General features: G+C 40.1%; 1 protein-coding gene across 3 annotated transcripts in view; it reads left to right on the top strand.

Moving 5' to 3' along the window:
- The window catches only part of HPSE2 (heparanase 2 (inactive)), a 667750-nt gene that overhangs the window by 516089 nt on the left and 127622 nt on the right, over positions 1–24039 (top strand). For all 3 annotated transcript variants that reach the window (XM_036265132.1, XM_036265133.1, XM_036265134.1), the window contains 2 exons: positions 1110–1203; positions 19038–19144. In XM_036265132.1, coding sequence (XP_036121025.1) covers positions 1110–1203; positions 19038–19144 — 201 coding nt within the window. The remainder of the gene's footprint in view (positions 1–1109; positions 1204–19037; positions 19145–24039) is intronic.

Raw genomic sequence — 24039 nt, forward strand, 5'->3', positions numbered from 1 at the left:
GTACTGAAAGGTTGGTGTCTTATTAAAAATGAAATAATCTATCATTAGCCATCAGCCAGGGACACTTTAGTGGGTTGGAGAAGGTACCCTGGAGTCATAAGCATTGATTTAACTTGGAATTTTTCAAAGGTGGAGGTGGGGAGATTTGAGATAAAGAAAGTCACCTAACCCTGGGCCAGTCTCAGCTTACACTTCAGAGTAAGAATTCACAAAGAGGGTCCTCACAAAGTTGGATGGAACTGTTGGAGTTAGATGTTTACAGTGTGGTATTAGCACAACTTGACGTTTCACTAAAGCTACCTAAAAAACCCAGATATCATCACACCCATGAATACCTTCTTACTGTTTTAGGAGAGGGCTCCTGGACTTTAATCTGTCTGACTCATTATTTGTTTGTTTATTCATTCATTCACCATTCATTTACTTTGGAGGTGGTAAAAGAAGGTTGACTTCAGGGTATTTTGCCCAGGGAGGTGTGCTAGAGGCAAAACCCTGAAGACTAACTCACTACCCTAAATCAGACTTTTGTGATTGGTGTTTGTTTTCTTATTTAAAGGTATGGAAATCTATAAAAATGTTTGAGTATTCTTTCAAAGCTCTCGCATACCTTTATTACTTTAAGGTATGGGTAGGGATGATATGAGATAGGTATTAAATTACTTTCCCTAAGGGGGAAAACGTAAGCTTTTCTACATTACCCAATTTGTTTTATGGATTCCTGTCTATTTCTATAGAACAAATAATGCAGTTATATGTGACAAAGGTTGAAAAAAATCACAATATTAGCCCACAAATGGAGACAGGAGGCTGGACTTTGGTTGGTGAACACACAGTGCAATACACAAATGATATATTTTAGAATTGTACACATGAAACCTATGTAATTGTATTAACCAATGTCACCCCAATAAATTTAATAAAATTTAAAAAAGGAAGAAAAAGTAAAGTTTATTATTTATTTGAAAATACCCAGGGTCAAACTTTTTAGGATATAAGAACCCAAGTGAACCCTGGGCTGTTTCCTCAGGCAACAGAGACCTCTGACTAGAGAAGTATATGTAGTCTCCTGCTCAAGATGTTATCTGATTCTTATTTCATTTTTATTCCAGTTGCTACATTGATGGTCGAGTGGTCAAGGTGATGGACTTCCTGAAAACTCGCCTGTTAGATACACTCTCTGACCAGATTAGGAAAATTCAGAAAGTGAGTAAATGCCTCCTGGGAAGAAGAGGAGTCGTTTTGTGGGTAAGGCAAGGAAAAAAGTCACAAGGCCCCAGCTGGACGGCAGCACTGTGGGAACCAGGGTAGAAAATTAGTGTAGTCCCGATTTGCATGGTCCAGAGCTCCCTCTCACGGTTGATGATTGTTTATTGTTTTGAAAATGGAGAAGGGTTTGAATGACATATACTGTTGTGGCGTGAGAGAACCGAGAGACCACCAGAGCCAAATTAAAGCCAAATAGAGAGCAAAGCCGGCCGGCAACTGGTCCCGAGTTCTCAGAAACCAGCCCTGGGGCCTCCAAATGTTGTGGTGCAACAGAGTCAAAGAAAGACCACTAGAGAATTGAAGTCCAAATAAGAGCCATTTATTAGCTGGCCAGCGTCTGATTCCAAACACCCCTGTGACAGTCATGCTTTATTCCATGCCTTTTATACATTACAGAAAATAGGATCTTCTTGATATAATGCCCAGGGCCACAGCAATGCTGTATAGAATTAGTTTGCCTTACAGATAACAGGAACACCCAGGCACACCCAGGAACACCTAGGAACACTCAGGTATTTTAGGTATTTCAAGGTACATTGGGTCACACTTAGCCCCGAGCTGCACAAACACAATGCAAGCCCAATTCCTTGAGATTGTGGGGGAGGTTGAGTCTCTGACTCAAGACCTCCAGGCTCTGTGGATTCTGTCAGACATGTAGCCGGCTCCCAACAATTTCTTGGTTCAGGGAGTATTCCAATTTACTGAGGTTATTTTGACTAAACATGTTCAGCTAGAGGGCACACAGTGACTTTCCCAATCAACAATTATGGAACAGCACAATAATTTACCAATCATCAATTATGGGCTTATAAACATGCCAGCACAATATCAAGGCTGAAAAGCTTTTCTATTTTAATAACAAACATTTTGTAATAGTTTGCTTCCAGATTGTGAGTTTCTTAAGGAGAGGTTTACTTTATTTATTTATTTTTATCCTCACCTGAGGACATTTTTTTGCATTTATCTTCAGATAGAGCAGGAGGGAGAAAGGGAGAAAAAGAGAGAGAGAAACATCAATGTGAGAGAAACACATTGAGTGGTTGCCACCCACACGACCCCAACCGAGGCCGGGGACAAACTGCAACTGAGGTACGTGCCCTTAGCGGGAACTGAGCCCGGGACTCTCTGGTCCACGAGCCAACACTCTAACCCCTGAGCCAAACCGGCCAGGGCTATTGATTTATTTTTTAATGTGGGGATTTATTTTGGGTTAGATTAAGAAAAGAATGACTACATTTATTCAGTGAAATTTTGATCTGGGGAATTGGCATTTGTGAGCCATATTTACACTATTTCTAGATGTCTTAGAATTAGCCAACTAACATCTTACTTTTGTAGAGATGTGAGGAAAGCCATATTATATACAGCAATTGCATGCTGGTCCTAATAACAAGATACCTTTGGTTAACAGTTCTCAAACTTGAGTAGAATAAAATCCCAGAGCTTTTTCGTAAAGTTACTGTAAGAAGGAGGCGGTGCTAGTAGCCAGAAGAGAGCAGGTTTAGTGAGGGGAAGACCTGCCAGGCTGCCTCTGAGGAGAAGATAGCAGCCGGTTTCTCCAGACTAAGGATTTTTAATTTTAGGGCTGGGGTGGGTGGTCATTCAGCCCAGGAGTCATGGTCATCCTTGATTGGTCGGGGTTGGGTCTCCTGAAACTTGTTTTTCTTGTCTAGCGACGGTTTGCAGTTTTGGGTGGGTTAGGGTGGTTTCATCATTCCGTTCCTCCTGACTGGAGTGATGGGTTTTGTTTTCCTGGAATGAGAGGCTTAGGCAAGGTTAAACGATAAGAGGTTTGGGGCATCAATATGAAAGTAAAAGATTTAAGAGGCTTAAGGCAGTAATATGGAAGTTAGAGCTAACAGTTACCAGTGTCATTTCTGATTTAGTATGTCTGGAGTGAATCCCAGATATCTCTATATTTAATAGTCATCTGCTAAGTGATTATACCCCGTGCAGATCACATTTTGAAATACACTAGATGAGTTAATTCTGAATTGTGAGGGTCTTATATGTCTGCAATTACCATCTGCCTCTACAAAATGATTTTACATCTCTTGTTGCCTAGTCAGGTCCTTTTCTAGAGAATGGGGACCTTTTGAACACTCAGATATCTCTTGAGCAGATGAAAGAAATCTTTGCAGAAAAATAGCAACAGGCATGCCCCCATTAATATGGGATGAATAAATAAGTGAACAAACAAATGAATGGATGGCTCATGTATAAAATTAGCTGTGAATTAGCTGTGAAATAAAATTCTATTTAAAACAATCATATATAAGTACTTTTGATTGTTAATGTGGAAGTCTATATCCCTTTTTTTTTGCATTCATACTAATGTCATACTCAGATTACAAATATTCTTTTGAGTCCCCTCGTTATCACAGGATTACAGAGGCTGGGAAGCCTCAGGACTTTTGCATCCAGTCTGATCTCCCTGAGGATCAGGTGCATTGACAAGCACTCTTTTTTCTTGCATTTATTTTCAGATAGAGTGGGAGGGAGAGAGGAAGAGAGAGAGAGGGAAACATCGACATAAGAGAGACATATCGAGTGGCTGCCACCCACACAACCCCAACTAGGGTCGGGGACAAACTGCACCCGAGGTACGTGCCCTTAGTGGGAACCGAACCTGGGCCTCTCTGGTCCGCGGGACGAGGCTCTAACCACTGAGCAAAACCGGCCAGGGTGACAAGCACTCTTATATGTCACTGTCTTCTACTGGGCAAAGCCTAGGAGAACTAAATAACTTGAAATATTTATCAGTGTTTAACATTCATTTAGTTTTTAATATTTAAATATTTAATATTTACTGAGCACTTAGCAAGTACCATGCAAAGTAGCAGCTGCTGAAATACAAAATGGAATAAGACATGGTGTCTACCCTCAAGGAACTCATACTTTTAAGGTTTAATGCTACTTTGAGCAAGTTGAGAACATAGTACCTAATGTAGTACAATGTCAACCATTGAACATTTCAGGGTTTTTTTTATTAATTAATTTATTTATTTTTGTTACAGATGTTTCTCCTTTTCCCCCCATTGATTCCCCCCTCCACTCCCTCCCCGCCCTGTCCCCAGCTTTGTTGTCCATGTCCATTGTTCATGCATGCATGCATATAAGTTCTGTGTTTTATCTCTCCCCCACCACTCCCTGTTCTGGGGATTGTCAGTCTATATCCTACTTCCATGTCTCTGGGACTACCCCATTTTTCACACTGTTATGTTCATTATATTCCACAAATGAGTGAGATCATATGATACTTATCTTTCTCTCTTTGTTTTTTGTTTTTTTTTTGTTTTTGTTTTTTATCCTCACCCGAGGATATTTTCCATTTTTTGTACAGATAGAGTGGGAGGGAGAGAGAGGAAGGAGAGAGAGAGAGAAACATCGACGTGAAGGGACACATCGAGTGGCTGCCACCCGCACGACCAACCAGGGCCGGGGACAAACTGCAACCGAAGTACGCACCCTTAGCGAGAACCGAACCCGGGTCTCTCCAGACCGCAGGCCGACGCTCTAACCGCTGAGCCAAACCGGCCAGGGCTTATCTTTCTCTCTTTGGCTTGTTTAGCTTAGGATAATACTTTCCAGGTCCCTCCAAGTCATCTCAAAGGATAGGAGATCTTTCTTTCTTACAGCTGCATAGTACTCCAAACATATGTTTTAGAATGTAACTAAAATATTACTGCAGTAGGAGGTGCATGTGTAATATATATTGCATATATATAGTTATATATTGCATATATAGTTATATATTAATATATGTATATATTAATATATTAATTGAATATATATACCCCCATGTTTGTAGCAGCACTATTTACAATAGCTAAGATCTGGAAACAGCCCAAATGTCCATCAGTAGACAAATGGATAAAAAAGCAGTGGTACATATACACAATGGGGTACTATGCAGCTGTAAGAAAGAAAGATCTCTTATCCTTTGAGACGACATGGAGGGACCTGGAAAGTATTATCCTAAGTGAAACAAGCCAAGCAGAAAGGCCTTCATCTAAAAGCTAGAAATGAAATCTTTGTTTTTTTCTGAACTTTAGGAAGTTCAGAGAAGTCCTAATAACACCTCCCCACCACCTTCTCCCAGGCCCACAGTGATAGAAAAAGGGTAGATTTCCCACCAAAACCTAATGTGGGATTGGTTAGATAAATCAGTGGTGAGGCTGTCTGAATAAGAGATAGGATATAGGATTTGAGTCTGGTGGCTTGGGTTGGAGCTCAGGCTTAGTTGTATGACCTCAGGACATTACTTAATTTTTGACTCTGTTTCTTTATCTGTAAAATAAGGATGCCAATAACACTATCTTCCTTCCCTGTCAGGAAGATTAGGAAGGTCACGTGAAACCCTGTTTTGTTCATTGCTATTGAATGCTAATTCTTAATGCTATTATTATTGTGGTTTCAGTTACTGTAGTTATTCTTAATAATTTATGTAACTGCAGAAGCTTCATGTTACCTTTATCCTCAATTTGTTTTTTGCTTGTTTTCTCTTTCCTCTTTCTTTGAACCCTGGAGAATATGATAGGTGATATTTTTGGCACCTGAAATACAGTAACTCAATTGCTAAAAACAGCTGTGGTTTCCAAATTTGGACTGCCACTTATAAGAATTGTCAGTTTTCTGAGCAGTGGGTGAATTCTTATAATATGAAAACCTACATGATACTTTTGAAAGCTAAACAGAGACAGTGTTTGGACAGCTCACTTCTTTGAATGATCTCCGCTCTCTCTCCCTTCCATTAGAATGAGGATAATCATCTGTACTTTGGGAGATGAGTCAAGGGGAAAGAGTCGAGAATCTAGCAATACAGGCAAAAGTCAGATGGGAAAGTGAGAGATGTTTAGGATACAGTACAGATGGTATAGTGTGGATAGCTGGGCTGACTCCAAAACAATGACATAAGAACCAAGAAGAACCACTTTGGCTTAAGTCACTTGGACTCAATGATTTGTGTCTTCATCTCCTAAAGGAATCAGAGGAGGAAATAACACTTTTTGATATTATTTTCAGCAATTCAATAAGCACAGGAAAGAGTTGGTGAAATCCCAGTCATAAGGGAAGTATTTCCAAGAGTACTATCCATATAATTGCATTGTGAATACTAAATAAACTGAACAATTGGCTTCCCTGATAGTTGAAAAGTTTCTTCTTCCTTCCTCCCTTCCTATTTTCTTCTCTTTCTTCCTTCACTTATCAACTGGTTATCACATTCTTAGTATTTTCCAGATCCCTGAGGACAAAATGGTAAGCAAGACTGATGTGGTGGTTGTCCTCATAGACCTTATGGTCTAGTGGGAAAATAGTTAATGAAGCAAGCAACAATGATAAGATACAGTATCTCCTATAATAGGGACATACCGGGTACTATGGGTGCCCATAGTGGGAAATATCTACCTTCTAAGGGAAGAGAAAAATAAGAAGTCCTCCTAGAGGAAGCAACATTTAGGCTAACACCTAAAGGATAGACAACTTCATATTTATACAGTTCTTAAGGTATGATCAGAGGAGTCCTGGCTGTAGATGTGTATGGTAGAGGAAATCGTTTATATGGTTCATAATATAACTATGATCATTCTTTTGTTAATATCATGATTGCTTATAATATTTAATAAAGATTAACTTTTTAAGTCTCAGTAAATGCAGTAACATTATGCCACCTTTTTCAATATATATTAGTTGCAGGGTCATGGAAGTAGGTAAGGCAGAAAAAGCCTTAATTCTTTTAAAATAATCAATAGATCAAAAGAGAAACTTTTGTTCTCAACTAATCTTCTGATTTACCTATTTTTGAGCCTCTTACTATATCAAGGGGGAAGACACTAAAAGAATAATAGACCGGCCAGTGTGGCTCAATGCTTGAGCGTCGATCCATGCACTAAGAGGTCGCCAGTTTGATTCCTGATCAGGGCAGAAGCCCAAGTTGTGGGCCCAATTCACAGTGTGAAGCATGCAGGAGGCAACCAATCGATGTTCTCTCTCATCGATGTTTCTGTATCTCTCTCCCTTCCGCTCTCTCTGAAATCAATAAAGAAAAAAAAATTAAAATGTATTAAAAAAATAATAGTTATTCTTCAGGATCATAAAATAACCAGACTTGCAAGGAAAAATGAGGGCAATGGCCTTCTCTAATGAAGCAAACTGAAAAATGAAAAGATATTATTAGGGCAAGAACAGTAGTATCACCACAAAAATCAGTATTTGATTGATTTAATACACTCAATAATGGTGAATCTTGTTTCAGTGTTCCAGTGCCTACCCTCCTGCTTTTCACTCGGCAGGTGCTCAATAAATGTTAGAGGAAAGAAGCAGGCAGGGAGGGGAAGGTGAGTGAACAGAGTCAAATAATGGAAGAAATATAACAGAAGTAATGTCTTGTCTCATTCACGTCTGGATTTAATTGCAGAAGAGTCTAATTTGCTACTGACTTTGTAGCATATTGTTGAATAGGTAGAAATTTATTTAGGCAGCAGTAAATGAGATTTGCCTACATGTAGGCATGCAGGAGATCGTCCTCTGGGTATGTGTTTAGGGGTGAAGGACAGATTTTTGTGGCTCAAAATAACATTGCACTCTGTTTGCTAACGGCAGATATTTTTCATTTTAGAAAAATAATCTTTCATTCTATAGCAGAATGAGGATATAAAATGTAAATAACCCAAGAAAGGGTAAACTACACAGATTTAAAGTCCTACTATGGTGCTAATATCAAATAGAGGCCCTTTTCCAAGAGCAAGTTTTGATCAAGGGAAAGAAAACCACAGGAAATACTCAGGAGAGGCAGAGGACCCTAAACACAAACTGTGTATTTTGTATCTATGTCACTCTAATACTTGGGTGACATCCTGGGTGATTCTGAGTTTTATGTGGCTAGAAGCTTATACAGTGGGGACATCTTTAAAAAAAAGAAACAAACAAAAAATATTTGCACATTTTAGAAATATATTTGACCAAGTGAACACATTAATAGGCCTGCCTAGGATGTTAGTAGAGGCCTGTGAGAGTGCAGAGCTGGAATATGAAGTGTGATGAGCTTCCCAGTAAATCAGCCTCTATGACTCTACTTGGCTGTGCATCTGCAAATGGGAGAATACGACCCAAGGGAAATGTTGACTCTGCTCTTTCATGTATTGGACGCTAATGATAAATGGAGGATCTAGCTGGAAAGGTATGTTTACCTCAAAAGAGCTCCAAAGTTGAGGTCATTGTCATTCCATAAAACATATTTTCTTAATTCTTAAATACAAATAATTATTAAATATACCACCCATTTAATAACAGCTATGGAGAGAGAGTAAACAGCTGACAAGTTTATTTATTTACTTATTTTAATTTTTATTTTTTTATCTTTATTGTTGAATGTATTACAGATGTTCCTCATTTTTCCCCCATTGACCCCCTCCTCCCCACTCCCATCCCCCTCTTGCCTTTCCCCACACTGTTGTCTGTGTTCATTGGTTATGCATATATACATATAAGTTCTTTGGTTTATTTCTTCCCACCCCTCAACCCCCCTTCCCTTTGAGGTTTGTCAGTCTAACAACCAATTTGTATTTATTAATCCCTTCACCGTTTTCACCCATTCTCCCAAACCCCCTCCCATCTGGCAACCAACAAAATGTTCTCTGTATCTATGAGAATGTTTCTGTTCTGCTTGTTCATTTTCTTTGTAGATTCAATTGTCACTAGATATATATACATTGCCATTTTGTTTGTTAATATTTTTTATCTTTTTCTTCAAGAAGACCCTTCAACATTTCATATAATAATGGTTTGGTGGTGATGAACTCCTTTAGCTTTCCCTTGTCTGGGAAACTCTTTATATGGCCATCGATTCTAAATGACAGCTTTGCAGGATAGAGTAATCTTGGTTGTAGGTTCTTGGTTTCATCACTCTGAATATTTCTTGCCACTCCCTTCTGGCCTGCAAAGTTTTTTGAGAAATCAGCTGACAGTCTTATGGGAACTCTCTTATAGGTAATTAACTGCTTTTCTCTTGCTGCTTTTAAGATTCTCTCTTTGTCTTGAACCTTTTGCATTTTGATGATGATGTGTCTTGGTGTGGGCCTCCTGGGGTTCATCTTGTTTGGGACTCTCTGTGCTTCCTGGACTTGTATGTCTGTTTCCTTCACCAAGTTAGGGAAGTTTTCTGCCATTATTGTTTCAAATAGGTTTTCAATTTCTTGTTCTCTCTCTTCTCCTTCTGGCACCCCCAAGATGCGAATGTTGGCACGCTTGAAGTTGTCCCAGAGGCTCCTTACACTATCCTCATTTTTTTGGATTCTTTTTTCTTTTTGCTGTTCTGATTGGGTGTTTTTTGCTTCCTTATATTCCAAAGAGATGGCTTGCTTCTTGGCTTTACCTACTCTACTACTGAATCTGTGTAAATTATTCTTATTTCAATTAGTGCCTCCTTCATTTCTGACTGTGCATCCTTCATTTCTGACTGGTCCAATTTTATGCTCTGGAGGCCCTCACTAAGTTTGCTGAGGTTCTCACTAAGTCCATTGAGCATCCTTATAAGCAGTGTTTTGAACTCAGCACCTGTTAGGTTGCTTATCTCCATTTTGCTTAGTTCTTTTCCTGGGGTTTTGTTCTGTTCTTTCATTTGGGACCTGTTTCTTTGTCTCCTCATTTTGGCTGCCTCCCTACGTTTGTTTCTATGTATTACTTAACGAGAGGTATGGGGCTAGCTGAGACCAGATACTGCTTGTTTGAAAGAATTTAGGAAAACCTGAAGCAGGATCCAAGACAGGCCAATCCTGTGGTTAAGCAACTGGCAACAGCTTGGGTGGGCCTGAAAGTTGGGTGGGGCGGGGCCTCAGGGAGTCACCAGGGCGGGGCTACCATTGTGAGCCAGGTTGCTGAAGTCCCAGATATGGCAGCTGTCTGCTGCCCCAGGGAAGGGCTCACCAAAGGAACAAAGGCCTCTGACAGCACATTTGTCCCCGAGAAAGCCCCCTCTCCAGCCCTCGCTCCAGTGCCAAACAGCTCAGTTCTTCCCTGTATGTCTCTGGTGCCCCTCGAGCTGCCTCCCCTCCAAGCTTAGAGGGAGAGAGTTCAATAAGTCTGTGTGCAGGCCCTTTAACAGGAACTGCCTGGGGCTCCAGCCGCCTCAGCCTCCCTGAGCCTTAGTTCCCGCTGGTTTTTCCAGCCAGAAGTTATGGAGACTTCTCTTCCTGGCACTGGAACCCTGAGCGGGGCACCTGATGTGGGACGGGGACCCCTCAGTCCTCAGGGAGGACCTACCCAGCTGAAGTGTCCTCCTGATTTTTATCCACCACACGTGGGTGTGGGACCAGCCCATCTGCCTTCTCCCCTCCTACCAGTCTCGATGTGGCTGCTGCTTTAATTCCATAGTTGTAGGACTTCCATTCAGCTTAATTTCAGGCGGCTTTGAATGATGGTTGTTCGGTAGTTTAGTTGTAACTTTGATGTGGTTGTGGGAGGTCGCAATACCACGTTTACCTACACCACCATCTTTTTTCCTAATTCAACAAGTTTATTTTGATATTGATTATGAAAAACATTCTGATTTTAAAACCATTAACGGTGAAAAATATATCATTAATTTCCAGCAATATAATTGTATTACCTTTTAGGTTACAAATGCCACTTATTGAGTGCATCATATATTACTAACCCGTTGAAGAAACCAGTGATTTGCTCTAGTAGTGATTTACTACTTGGTAAGCAGTAAAATTGGAATTCACACCTGGGCCCACCTAACTCCAGAGCCCACACTCCTATCCAATACATTGTCTGCATCTCCCATACTTATTAACCATTTATTTTATAATCCATGCAATCTTTATTTCTAATAACCCAGGATTAGGAGGGCTTTTAAAGAAGAATACTGAATGTTCCTGGTGAAAGAACATCAATTTAATCCCCAAATCAGTTGATATAATCTGGGGTGGGTATCCTAGAAATCAGGATTTAAAGAAGTTGGAACCAGAGCATTAGATAATATCAAACGTTACCCCAAAATTAGATAGTGGAAGAGGGCAAGGTTTTTCAGGGAGTTATTTGCACCCATTCACTGGACTCCATTTATATGTTTTCATGTGCATAGGCTTTTGGTTTTGTTATGTGCAAGGCATGAAAATGTGGAGCTATGTGCTGCCTATGGATATTGGAGAAATGGCCCTGGGAACAAATTTCTGTCTAAGGCAAAAAGCTTCTTCAGAAGGAAGAGGCAACTTGGGGTGACTTACCAATGTTCCCATATGAAAGTGGGGAGATTATAGGGTTTGTCCTAAGCAAGAGGAAATTACCTCTGAGGCTGGTGGATCCTATCACTTGTCAGTGGGTAGACTGTCTAGCAAGACTAAGGGGTTGGTTAGTCACAGAAAAGGATTGGGAAAGGGAGGAAGATAGATTTACGTGCAAGTAGCTGCTGTCCAGTCTCTTCCGCCACCAGAACTTATCTTTAAACCAGTCATAGCTATGGGACTCTGTGAAACTTTCTTCTTCATCTTCTTGCATTTGCTCATAATTTCCTTGCTTCCCCAGTGACTTTATCTTTTCTGTGTATGTCTTATTTTAATTTTATATTTATTGCAATTACATTCAATTGCTTTTCTGTGGTTTGAGATAATAAGAGCAGAGAATGCAATTTTAAATCCTAAAAATGACACAGAAGCCACAAATTAAAAATTGATCTAATACCAAAAGAAAATTGGCAAATGTGGCACTCCGGAACAAGGAGATGATAAAAATAAATTATACAGAAAAAAATTAATGAAACTGACAGGAAGTACATTAGACAGAAGAAATAAAGAAAAATGTGATGAGAATGGCTGAGCTCAGAATAGCCCTGCCTGTCCAATCTAAGAAGGACATATTAAACACAGAAGCAGTTTAGTGAACTGGAAGCCTCTAGGTCTCCTCAAAGAGGAAAATTCAACTGGAAAGTGGACAGAACCCTGAACTGCAACTGTAAGGATTTGATGTTTGCTCTTTTGGTTTTGACACTGTTAGTTCTATCTTCTCTGAAACTCAGCCTTTCATCAGTAAAATGTTATTTATTAATCCATAAGTTATTTCATAAGTATTTAATAAGCATTCTATAGAATATGCAAAAAGGGGGATGTGGTTTTTCTCAAGCTGCTTATAGTATCGGAGAGAAAACAAATAGACAAATAGAAAATTATAACTCAGTATAATAAGGTCAAGGTCAGGGACAGGTTCAAAGAACTTTGGGGTTCAGAGGAGAGAATTAATTTTCTGAAGGTTTGAGTGAAGTTTCACACAAGAGGTAATGTGAATTAACCCATGAAAAAAATCAGGTAATGTGGGTGAGGAATGGATAGGGGAGAAGGTGATCAGTGAACTAAAAGAAGACTATGTAGTTGCAAATGGTTAGTCCATTCTATATTGTAAACCAGAGGTGGTGTGGGGAAGAAGAGAAGAAGAGGTAGCTAATGGGTTTATGAAGGATCTTAGATACCAAGTATTTATAAATATTTTTTTTCTTTATAGATTTTAGGGAGAGAGGAAGGAGAGATAGAAACATCAATGAGAGAAAACACCGATTGGCTGCCTCCTGCATGCCCCCCACTGAGGATTTGGCCCACAACCTGGGCATGTGCCCTGACCCAAAATCGAACCTGTGACCTCTTGGTGCATGGGTCGATGCTCAACCACTGAGCCACACTGGCCAGGCTTAGATACCAAATAATTAAAGCAGTTGGCATCATATCCCCAATGGGTCAGTGGTTTTTACTGTTATTTCTCAATGTCTAACATATTCCCATGGACAAATGGATAAAATAGACCATGGGTTGTGTGCAGTTATTGGCTCTGTAGTTTTTTTTCCCAGTTAAAGGAACATTTCACAATTCTGGTAAATGAATAGAATGTTACTGTGATGACTTAGAATTCTTTTTTATTTTATTTTTATTTTCATTTTTTTTTGTAAATTATTCTCCAGATCACTGCTTTCAAATTCATTACAAACAAGGTACTCTTAGTATATCTTCTAACTAATCACACAGACCATTCTCTGTGATCACACACAGCAGTGTGGAGGATTGACTAGAAGAAGATGGACTTGGCAGGAAGACCAAGGGAAGATCTAGCACTCAGAATGGGGCAGTGAAGAAGGAGAGGGCAGGATAGAATGACCCCCTCCTCTTCTAACATAGTAGGTAGCTTAGAGTCAAAAACACACAAGAGGGAGGATGGAAAGAAGCATCAGAACATTTCTGAACCATAACTAGGACCTCTTATCAACATAATATGGAACAGAGAGGCAGAGGCACCCCCAAGAGGAGCTCTGTGCATAAGTAAGGTTTAAGAAGCTTCCTGGCCCTGGCTGGTTTGGTTCAGTGGTTAGAGCATTGGCCCGCGGTCCAGAGAGTCCTGGCTTCGATTTCCACAGAGGACATGTACCTCAGTTGCAGTTTGTCCCTGCCCCAGTTGGGGTCGTGTGGGTGGCAGCCACTTAATGTGTCTCTCTCACATCGATGTTTCTCTCTCTCTTCCTCTCTCCCTCCAACTCTATCTGAAGATAAATGCAAAAATGTCCTTGGGTGAGGATAAAAAAAAAGGAAGCTTCCTGAACCTCTGAACCAATGATACAGGGGATCAGTTCTTAAAGAGCTATGCTCTTCCTGAGGTCTTATGGAAGGTTGATTTCTGAGTAGATGAGATGCTGGAATTAATGGACTCCAGCTTCTTTTGGAGAGTGGGCCTCCTGCCAGGGCGGATTAGCCCAGCTGGCCTGTCCACTGTTCCTGCTTTATTGCTTCCTTTCTCATTAAGGAAGGTGTTGGGTTTGGATAACCATAAACAACATGTCTGCTGCTACAAGGCTACCATCTCTTGCACAGCCAGTGGCTGAGACCAGGCTCTCAGGAGTCTTTTTTAAAGACGTAGGTCACAGATTTGGAGAAACAGGAAAAGGGAGTCCAGATTTGAAACTGTGCCATGTAAATAGTTATTTTTTTATTTTTCCTTTTTAAAAAAATTCAAATTGGTAGAGAAAATAAAACCAAAAAATACTCAGTGCTGTTTTCTTAACCTCTCTCTTCTCTCTCACTCCTCCTCCTTCAGCATAGACACATGAAATAGTCTTGATGCCCGCAACCCCTACATATGAGGGAAGAGAGCTGGATTTCCCTTCACACCACCCTGCCTCCAACAGGCCCACAGGTTTTGATCAGCCACGAGTCACTTGGTGAGCTGTTCTGTGGGTATTCCAAACTCTCTTGTCTGTATGGGCCCAATGGCTGAAGTCTGTTTGGAATGAAGAACTGCTGAAAGGGAGCCAACCACTCAGCTTCCCTCTACCTTCACATCAGTAATCTCAGCATTTGTACTTCCGCCTCCCTGGACAGTATGTTCCTTAAAATAACCTTTATCGGCACATCATTTCTCACCAGGAACGACCCTTGTTTTTTCCAGTCCTGCAATTTACTTTCTTCCAGCACAGGGAGAATCATATTTACGCAGAAAACCGCAGTGTTGAACTACAGCCCTCAGTTTCTCAGAGTTTCACTTTCTAAGGGATTTTTGCAGGTGGTTCCATCTGTTTTTTCTGATTTTTTTCTCCTAGTCTGCCCATATGATTTCTTCCCCAGTCCCACCCAGCACCCAGCCTTAGTACCTCCCCACCACCTCACCATGAGGGTCTTCTCTGCTTGTGGTAGACAGATAGTTCCTCAAGCCTCTTACAATGTTCCAAATAGGAAGTGCCCAGAAAATCCTTGTTGGTCTGTACCAACTGTCCCCAGAACCTGTAACATGAATAATTTCTAGGAATCTCTTTTCCACAGAATATTTCATATAACTTGTTAGGATTTTGTATCAAAGTTCTACCTCATTGTATGTTTTTTGTTCATGTGGCTTCTCTAGAAAAAGACAGGAACTGCTCTTGTATTGAGAGTGTATAAATGAACTACTCTGAATGCTAATTATGTTAATATGCATGATCTCTGTGCATTTTACATTTTAAACAGGCCTTTCTTTGCTACTTAGCATACATCTGGTCTATTACCTACCACTACACGCTTTGTTTCCAAAAGAAAAGCAACCAGTTCTAATGTTAGATTAATCCAAACATAATCATATTTTCTTTGTTTTTTATTTTTTATTATTATTATTATTTTTTTCCTCATCCGAGGACATTTTTCCATTTTTTGTACAGATAGAGTGGGAGGGAGAGAGAGGAAGGGAGAGAGAGTGAGAAACATCGACGTGAAGGGACACATCGAGTGGCTGCCACCCACACGACCAACCAGGGCCGGGGACAAACTGCAACCGGAGTACGTGCCCTTAGTGGGGACCGCAGGCAGATGCTCTAACCGCTGAGCCAAACTGGCCAGGGCAATCATATTTTCTTTGGACAAGGAGAGTGGTCTAGGTAATTTTGATTAACACTTTAAGAGCTTACCATATACCAGACACTTTTTCAAATGCTTTATAACTATTAGGTAATTTAGCCCTGGCTGGTTTGGCTCAGCGGTTAGAGCATCGGCCTGCGGTACAGAGAGACCCGGGTTCGGTTCCCGGTAAGGGCGCGTACCTCGGTTGCAGTTTGTCCCCGGCCCTGGTTGGTCGTGCGGGTGGCAGCCACTCGATGTGTCCCTTCACGTCGATGTTTCTCTCTCTCTCTCCCTTCCTCTCTCTCCCTCCCACTCTATCTGTACAAAAAATGGAAAAATAGCCTCGGGTGAGGATAAAAAAAAAAAGAGCTTTATTGAGATATCATTCACATACCATGTGAGTCACCCTTTACAATTCAGTGACTTTCAGTATATTCACAGCATAATGAAACCATCGCCACTATTTAATTTAGAAAATGTTCATTATCCCCCAAAGAAAGCCCATACCTATGTGTAGTCACTCCCCATTCTCCCCCTCTCCTCTTCTCCCTTTCCTTCTCCAGCCCTAGGAAACCACTAAGCTGCTTTCTGTCTCTATGGACTTGTCTATTCTGGATATTTCATGTAATGGAATCATATTATATATGGTCTTTTGTGTCTGGCTTCTTTCACTTAGTCTAATGATTTAAAGGTTTATCATACTGTAGTGTTTACCTTTTTGTTTTGTTTAACCAAACCCCTTTTCTCTAACTGTCTCATTTCAATATCTGTCTTTGAGCAAAAATTAAATTCTGAATATCCTAGAAGCCAAAGACAAAAAGAAAAACACCATTATATTACTCAGCTCTAGTTAGAAGTACAAAGTTTTTCAAGAGCACAGGTATTTTTCTAGCACAGCTATTTTTAAGGGAAATAATTGATATAGTCCTTTAATTTCCCCATATGGCTCTGTCTTCTGATTATTTAAGGTGTTTCCCTGGCTTTCTTAGTTACACTGTTTTCAATTTCACGTGGGTTAGGCACTATGAGTAGTGTAGAAAAGGGGGAGAGGCTTGTCTGTTACTCTTCTTTCTCTGGGTGCAAGGGGGATTCTCATTTAATCTTTAACAGCATTCCATTGTGACCTCCACTATTAATTCAAGGGTTTTTCTTCCATTTTTTATTGCAATCTTACTTTCATCTGAAATTTTTGAAATATTTTAACAACTTTATTCCTGAAAGGGTCAAGCACTTTGCCATCTCTGATTTTAAAATGGATCTCAAATAATACAAATTCTCTAGAAGGTGGGGGGAAAGGGCAGGGAACTTTATCTAGGAAGATATTTTTAAAAAGGAATCTTTGCTAATGTCTGCACGTGGGTTTGGAAAGAAGAAAGTTCTGACATATACACAACACAATATATATAGGATCTGAGGTACAGAGAATAAATTAAAATCATATTTCTGAACTACAGCAAACTATTATAATCAGTTCATGCAAAGACCTGCTTTGTTTTAATTTTCACCTTCATCTCTAATCCCTACTCACATGCACCTCCCTCAAATACATGCCTTCCTTATGTGTTTGATATATGTCTTTAAGAGACATGTATCTTTATATACTGTTTAGTGTTACTGCGTGCGAATGGGTGAATACATACGTAATATTGGGCCATAAAGTTCATTTTGTTGCTATTTTTTTTAACTTACCACTAAACCTTCAAAACTTGTTCATGTTGCTGGCTTTACACTGACTTTATTGCTCTAACCGCTACATGATATTTTATGGTATGTCTCCACCACATTTTACTCTTCTATTCCTCTAGCAATGGACACCTGCCACAAACAATAACATAGTGAATATTCTCATACCTGTCTCCATAGACACCTAAGGGAAAACTGATTTGGTCTGTATGTACAGGAGAGGAATTGGTGGGCCATAAGACCTAAAAAAATGCACTATTATATTTATCCAGCGCGTCTTGTACATAGCCAGCATCCTCTCAGTCGCACCTCCTGCTCTAGCCATCTTCGCAGAGACCAGAGCTAGGCAGGTGCACAGGCTGCAACCAGCATGGTGCTGGTGGGTGAAGTAGGGCCTCACCCCTCATTTCCTACTCTGGGACTTTTCTAAGGCAAAGATATGGAATGCAGGGAACCTGCTCAGCACTCATCCCTAGATAAGGCTACTCTTGACCTTTGGAGGGTAGGAGCCAAAGGATAAATAATTTCCCTTGTTCCCCCTTGGGTGACAGTTCTGAGACACAGTTCACAAGGCTCTTACCAAGATCCCTGTGGGGTTGAGTACAAGTTGCCAGCATTGGTCACTGACTTGAAAATGCTTCCTGCCCTGGCTGGTTTGGCTCAGCAGTTGGAGCGTCAGCCTGCGGTCCAGAGGGACCCGGGTTCGGTTCCCACTGAGGGCATGTACCTTGGTTACAGTTTGTCCCCGGCCCTGGTTGGGTCCTGTGGTTGGCAGCCACTCGATGTGTCCCTTTCACGTCGATGTTTCTCTCTCTCTCTCTCTTCCTCTCTCTTCCTCCCTCTGTATCTGAACAAAAAAATGGAGAAATGTCCTCGGGTGAGGATAAAAAAAAAATGCTTCCTTACTGGTCTTCCCTTCTTCCCTATTTCAGTCCCCCAGTTTCTCATTCCTGCTTGTATTACTTCCCAAATGAACTACCTATAGACAAGCCTTTGTCTCAGGCTCTGCTTTTGGAGGCTACGCAGAGTGCAACATTATTCCTAAGTATTGCCAGATTGTTTGCCAAGGGGTCTGAGCTCTGATCGGGATAGTTTGGGCAATCTCCAACTTGTGGATCAGAGACTGGGCCATTTCAAAACTTTAGAGAGCTACCTTTAGACAAGAGGCTTTGCCTTTGCTTGGAAGACTGCTACCTTGTAGGATCTTTCACCTGTGGGCCAGTGATTTTTCTTTTTACACATACTGCAATTATTTCAAAATGTGGTTGTAATATGTATACATGCCCTGGTAATTATAAAATACTTCCCCCAGACATTGATCTCTGCCCTCTCTCTGATGACTTCTGATGCATGGACCGTGCTCTCATTCAAGGATGTGCTGCAACAGAGTAGTAAGAAAATGTACTTCTCAATGCTTGTCAATATGGAAATATAGATTTGTAGTTTCCAGTGAAGAGTGTTGCTGTCAGTTTGTGTCCTAGAATATGCACTTGTTCTCTTGTCACATTAAATTTACTCAGGAAAAAGTGATCATTTCTTTGAGTGGATATGTGTTGACATTAATGCTTGTGTTATGTGTGTGTGTATGGGTGGGGGAGTGGTGCATCAACATAAAAAAAGCACAGGTTGTTATTACCTGGGAGCAAGGGATTAGAGGAATTTCCTTAAGGCAATATGTGTGTCTTCTCATTGGGGAACAGCTTTTTATAATCTCACTGTCCCTTTCTGCTTGTGTTGTATGAACAGGTGGTTAATACATACACTCCAGGAAAGAAGATTTGGCTTGAAGGTGTGGTAACCACCTCAGCTGGAGGCACGAACAACCTATCAGATTCCTATGCTGCAGGATTCTTGTGAGTAACCCTTGCAATTTCACTCCCAGGGTCTTTGAGGAAAGAAGGACAGTGAAACTGTGGCATGAGAGGGGGAGTTCGTTTCCCATTGAAAATTCTTCATCCATTTATTTGTGAATGTGTTTAGCCATTCAACAGACTGTGATTAGGCACTTCTATAAAAATGTCAGGCACAGGCATCAGAACAAGAGAGTAGCAGCAGTAGTCATAAAAATAATAAGAAGTTCATTTAATATCTCCAGTGCAAAACACAGGCTGACAACATACATTTTCTTACCTAGTTTTCACTGTGTAGGAGATAGGTAAGAGTAACACTGGGTTTTTGCCCTCTAGAATCTTAACATTGGAGTAAGGAAGACAAGAGATAAGTAAAGGCATAAAGATAAGTGCCATAATGATAATAATTTTAACTTCATCATGCTTACTATATGCCAAGCACTATCTAAAGTGCTTTATATATGGTTAATAATTTAACAGCCAATGAAATACATGCTATTACTTTATTACAAGCCAGTAAGATAAATGTTATTGTTAGTTAGTACCTAAGATTGGACTTGAACCCAAACAGCATGCTCCAGAGTCCAGCCTCTTTGCCGCTACATCAGATCACCTTTCCCAAGGTCTGTTTATAAAAGAAAAGTAATAGACATGCAAAGGAATCAAGAATTTGTCTGACTGGGAGGATCAGGAAGGGCTTCATGAAAAAAGTGGCATTTGAATGAGACAAAGAGAGATATTCTAATTTCTGTTGGTGGTGATGGGCAGGAGCATTCTCAGCTGAAGGACCATTATGGGCAAAGGAGCAGGGGAGGGAAGTGGTTAGTGTGACAAAAGCCCTGGCTTCTGTAGGGATGCAGGAGGGCTGAGCCTAGGGAGGGGGCTTGCCATCAAATCAGGGAAGGCCTGGAAAACTAGGCAGATGGAATGAAGCTTTGTTCTATACTCAATGGCAAGTCAGTGAAGATTTTGGAGGAGGAGAACAACACCATCTGACCTGTATTTTAAAATGTTGGCTTTGACGATTGTACACTTGAGAATTTGGAGAGGCAAGGGATGGGAAAATGAATTTGAAGGCTACTGCAGTTGCCTGGAGAACAATTTATGCCAGAAGAATAAGGGCCTCTGACTAGCCTGCCATAGACTAACCTGGTCTAGTCTAGTCCTGTGGTCCTGGCTTTTTGGCCGAGCAAGGTCCTGCTAAGAAGCTTCTTTGATACATTTGTGGAGAGAAAAATCAGGCTAGTCAAGTAGATTGCCTTTACAGATGGAATCCTGCAAGTACAGATGGAAGTAATGAGTTATTGTAATAATACACTGTGATATCTTGGGTCTTCCATCTGTGTCCTTAGCACCTAACATTGAGTGGCACAGAGCAGTTGTTCAGTGAGCATGGTTCAGATAAATGAAACGGAATGAATACGCATTTGATACAGCGTTGCTGAGAGTCTTCTTTAAAAAATGTACTGCCCCCTGGGTTTTCCTGTGAGCTCTGGGGCAAGGGTAAGAAGTCAGATTGGTAGTCAGTAGTAATATAGGGGACCTCTTGGCATCAGCAGTGTAATGGCTTTTGTACAACTGTTGCAAAAGAGCTGCAGGGCCCAGCAAGCAGCCCAGTTGCACTGAGTGTTTTCATGAGCATTCTTCCCTTTCAGGGATGATGTGAAATAAGAAATACCACAGACCTTCATGGAGGGAGCTGGAGAGAGACCTATCATTTCGTGAGCATCAGCTAAATATCTGTAGATCTCTGCATTTTGCAGAACACAGACAAACATAGTTGTTTAGGTTCTAGTCATATTTCAGAAACCCACTGCTTAGTTGGCACAGATCACATGAAAACTAGCTCATTCTGCTCCTGGTCTTCTTTCTTACCTCTTTATCACTGATTTGCTCTCAACTGCACTGGCACTACCCAGCACTGTGCCCTTTGAGTTCAGTTCTATTCAAAATGCATTTTTGCTTCCTAGAGCAAAAAGTAAAGCATTATAGGAAGTTCCAGAAAGTTAGCAAGTAATTGGAAACCAGGCATTTTTTTAAGCTTTTAAAAATATATGGCATAACTGTGAGCTTAATAGTACACATACCCATGATCATGAATCAGAATTCTTCACTACCAAGTATTCAAGGGTAATTTTCCCCATCAGGGCTTTGGGATTCTTTGAGGCACTACAATATACCCTTGGCATACTACTGTGTCTCCAGCTTCTAGTCGTGTCTGGCACATAGTAGATATGCAATAAACTTTTGTGGAATGGAAAATACTGGTAGCAGCCTTGGTAAAATATTTCAATTGGTGTACCATCTTTCTCTACTTGAGCATAAAAGGGAGACTTGGAACATCATTTATTTTTTCCTCTCAGTACTTATTGCAGGAGGAAGATGCAGATAACTTCAGTAATAATCACCCACTCTGAAAAGCCATGGGGAAGCAGAAGTTCTGACTGCAGTCATTTTTGAATGCTGCAGGGATGTGCATATAGTATGTGGGTTAGGAGAGAAGGATGCATATTCTTACCTCTCATGTTAGAATTCCTTCAATAACTCCCCATATGCTAGCAAAAAAATAAAATCAGATTTGCTAATTAACACTGATTTGTTTTATATATATAATCTTTGCTGTCAACTGTGCTAGTCTCTGTAGTGGTCACAAGTAGCAATTTGATACCATCCTTATAAATGTGTATGTACAAATATTTACATACCCATACAAATACTTATATGGTCATATAGCATTTATAAAAATCAATCCTCAATGCTGAGAACAAGGCCTGGTATTTACAGTTGATTAATTAATGTTCTTGAATGAATAATGAATGAACAATTGGAGTCTTTTCATATATGAAAATACCAAAATACCGTCTTGTGTTGACATCCAGATGCTGGTGGGTATAGGGATTCACATATACATGATGACATATCTACATTACTCTGTTTCTTCATTCATTCTACAAGGAGAGGGCTAAAATGGAGAATAAGACACATGTGTTTTTATAGATAAATACTTGTTAGATATAGACCCTATTTTATTTGTGCTATTTTCACATTGAAAGAACACTGATTTAGCATCTAACATTGGGTGGCACAGAACAGTTGTTCAATGAGCATGTAATAGAATTCATATAATAGTTCTACCACAAGACAGTTAATACTATGTCTCAAAGGAAAAGCTAAACCTGCTATCTTGATTTCACAGGGTTGCTAAATTAATAAAAATAATAAAGACAAGTAACTTAGGCATATGATATTCCAAAAGTAATTTCATTTTTTGGGTTACAATGTCTCAGTCAAAACAACAACAAAAATGGTTCTCTTACATTATTATTAAATTTTCTTTTACATATAAAACTTTTGTTTTTGTGTTTTGCTTTGTTTTTTTGCGTGTGTGTTTATAACTATCAGTAAATATTTGTTAGTTTTTATAAAAATAAACTATAATTGTCAATGTAAAAAATATTTGAAAATATTAGTGATATTCATTCATAATATAAAAATTAGCAATGCTCTTTATTCCAATAAGGGAAAACTTTAATTCTGTAAGTCACTGGCTTTGAGCTCCATATGGTTTCATACTTGGGAAATCATAACTATGCATAATATGTCACTAGTATGCTGAATGGTTATTCTTAAAGTTCCTTGACTCTAATTTGATCCAGATCATTTTCAACATAATAAAGAGTATTGAGCACCTATATTGTCTCTAGCAACTGTGATGGGTGTTTTGGGTACAAGCAAAAACATAGTCTGTTCTTGATGAATTTATAACCAGCTGGGGTATGGCAGAGAAGTAAGAAAGTGATTGTCACTGAGTGACTGGCAAAGGGTATGAATAAGAGTTCTGGGAGGTACAGAGGAGGAAGTTACTACTGCTGACTGGGGCAGCAGAAGTTAGAAGGAGGTGACAATTGACTAGGAGATTAAGAGGTGGAAAGAAATTTGCCAGATAAGGTAGGTTAGAGGAAGAGAATACTGAACAGAAGTTAAAAAATACATAAAGACTCAGGTAAGCATGTGAAACATGGTGTATTTGGGAAGATAAGAGTAGTTTTATGTGGATGAGAGCCTGAGGAATGGGGTTTAGGGGGAGAGAAGAGGAAAGAAGAGGAGAAAGATGAAGCTAGACACACATGCTCAGGAAAGATTGTGAAATGTCTTATCTTTTATATTAAGAAGACTGAAGCTCTCAGTCACATTTCTTACACATGTAGTATTACAATTAGAAGTTTCCCTAAGTTTCAGAAGTAGGAATCAAAGAGAAAGAGAAAAGTAAATGAATCCATAAATGAATGAATGAATGAACTGAGTTTGTGAATAATGAAGGCAAAGTTAGCATGGATGTTGGAAGAACCAATAGAACAGCATTTTTGAAGGACAGCATGCCCTGGAAAGTGGGTGTTTGGCATAGTGGGTATGCAGAAAGTGTCCGAGCAGTGCAGGTCCTCCACTGTGATATGTGTGTTATGGCAGCATGCTTGAATCCCTGTAGAGTTAGAGATAGTGCCAAGGACAATTATTATTGCATCAAATGTGGAGGTAATGTGTGAGAATACAAATGACTGGCCCACTCTTTCATGGGTCATAGGAGTATTTGAGTTAGAGACACATGAAAGGTGCACGCTCAGTGCTCGGGTGTAAGTCGGAGAGCTTCAGTGATGAAAAGTATAGTGTATGAGCTCCTGTGATTGTGTGTCCTGTGGCCAGGGGGTAATAATGAGGCTTACAAGTGGGTAGGGTGTTCACTTTAATTTTGAATACTGCAGGAATAACAGATAAATCATTAGCAACAAGCTATTTATGACCAAGGGTGATTAATTTTACTCTCCTAGGTCTTTGTTTCTTTCCCTATAAAGTGAGAGGTTAGATTTTATAATCTCTAAAATCTCTTCCAGCTGTGTATT

The sequence above is a fragment of the Molossus molossus genome, unplaced genomic scaffold (genome assembly GCF_014108415.1).
Source record: "Molossus molossus isolate mMolMol1 unplaced genomic scaffold, mMolMol1.p scaffold_m16_p_17, whole genome shotgun sequence".
In the NCBI taxonomy this organism is placed as follows: domain Eukaryota; kingdom Metazoa; phylum Chordata; class Mammalia; order Chiroptera; family Molossidae; genus Molossus; species Molossus molossus.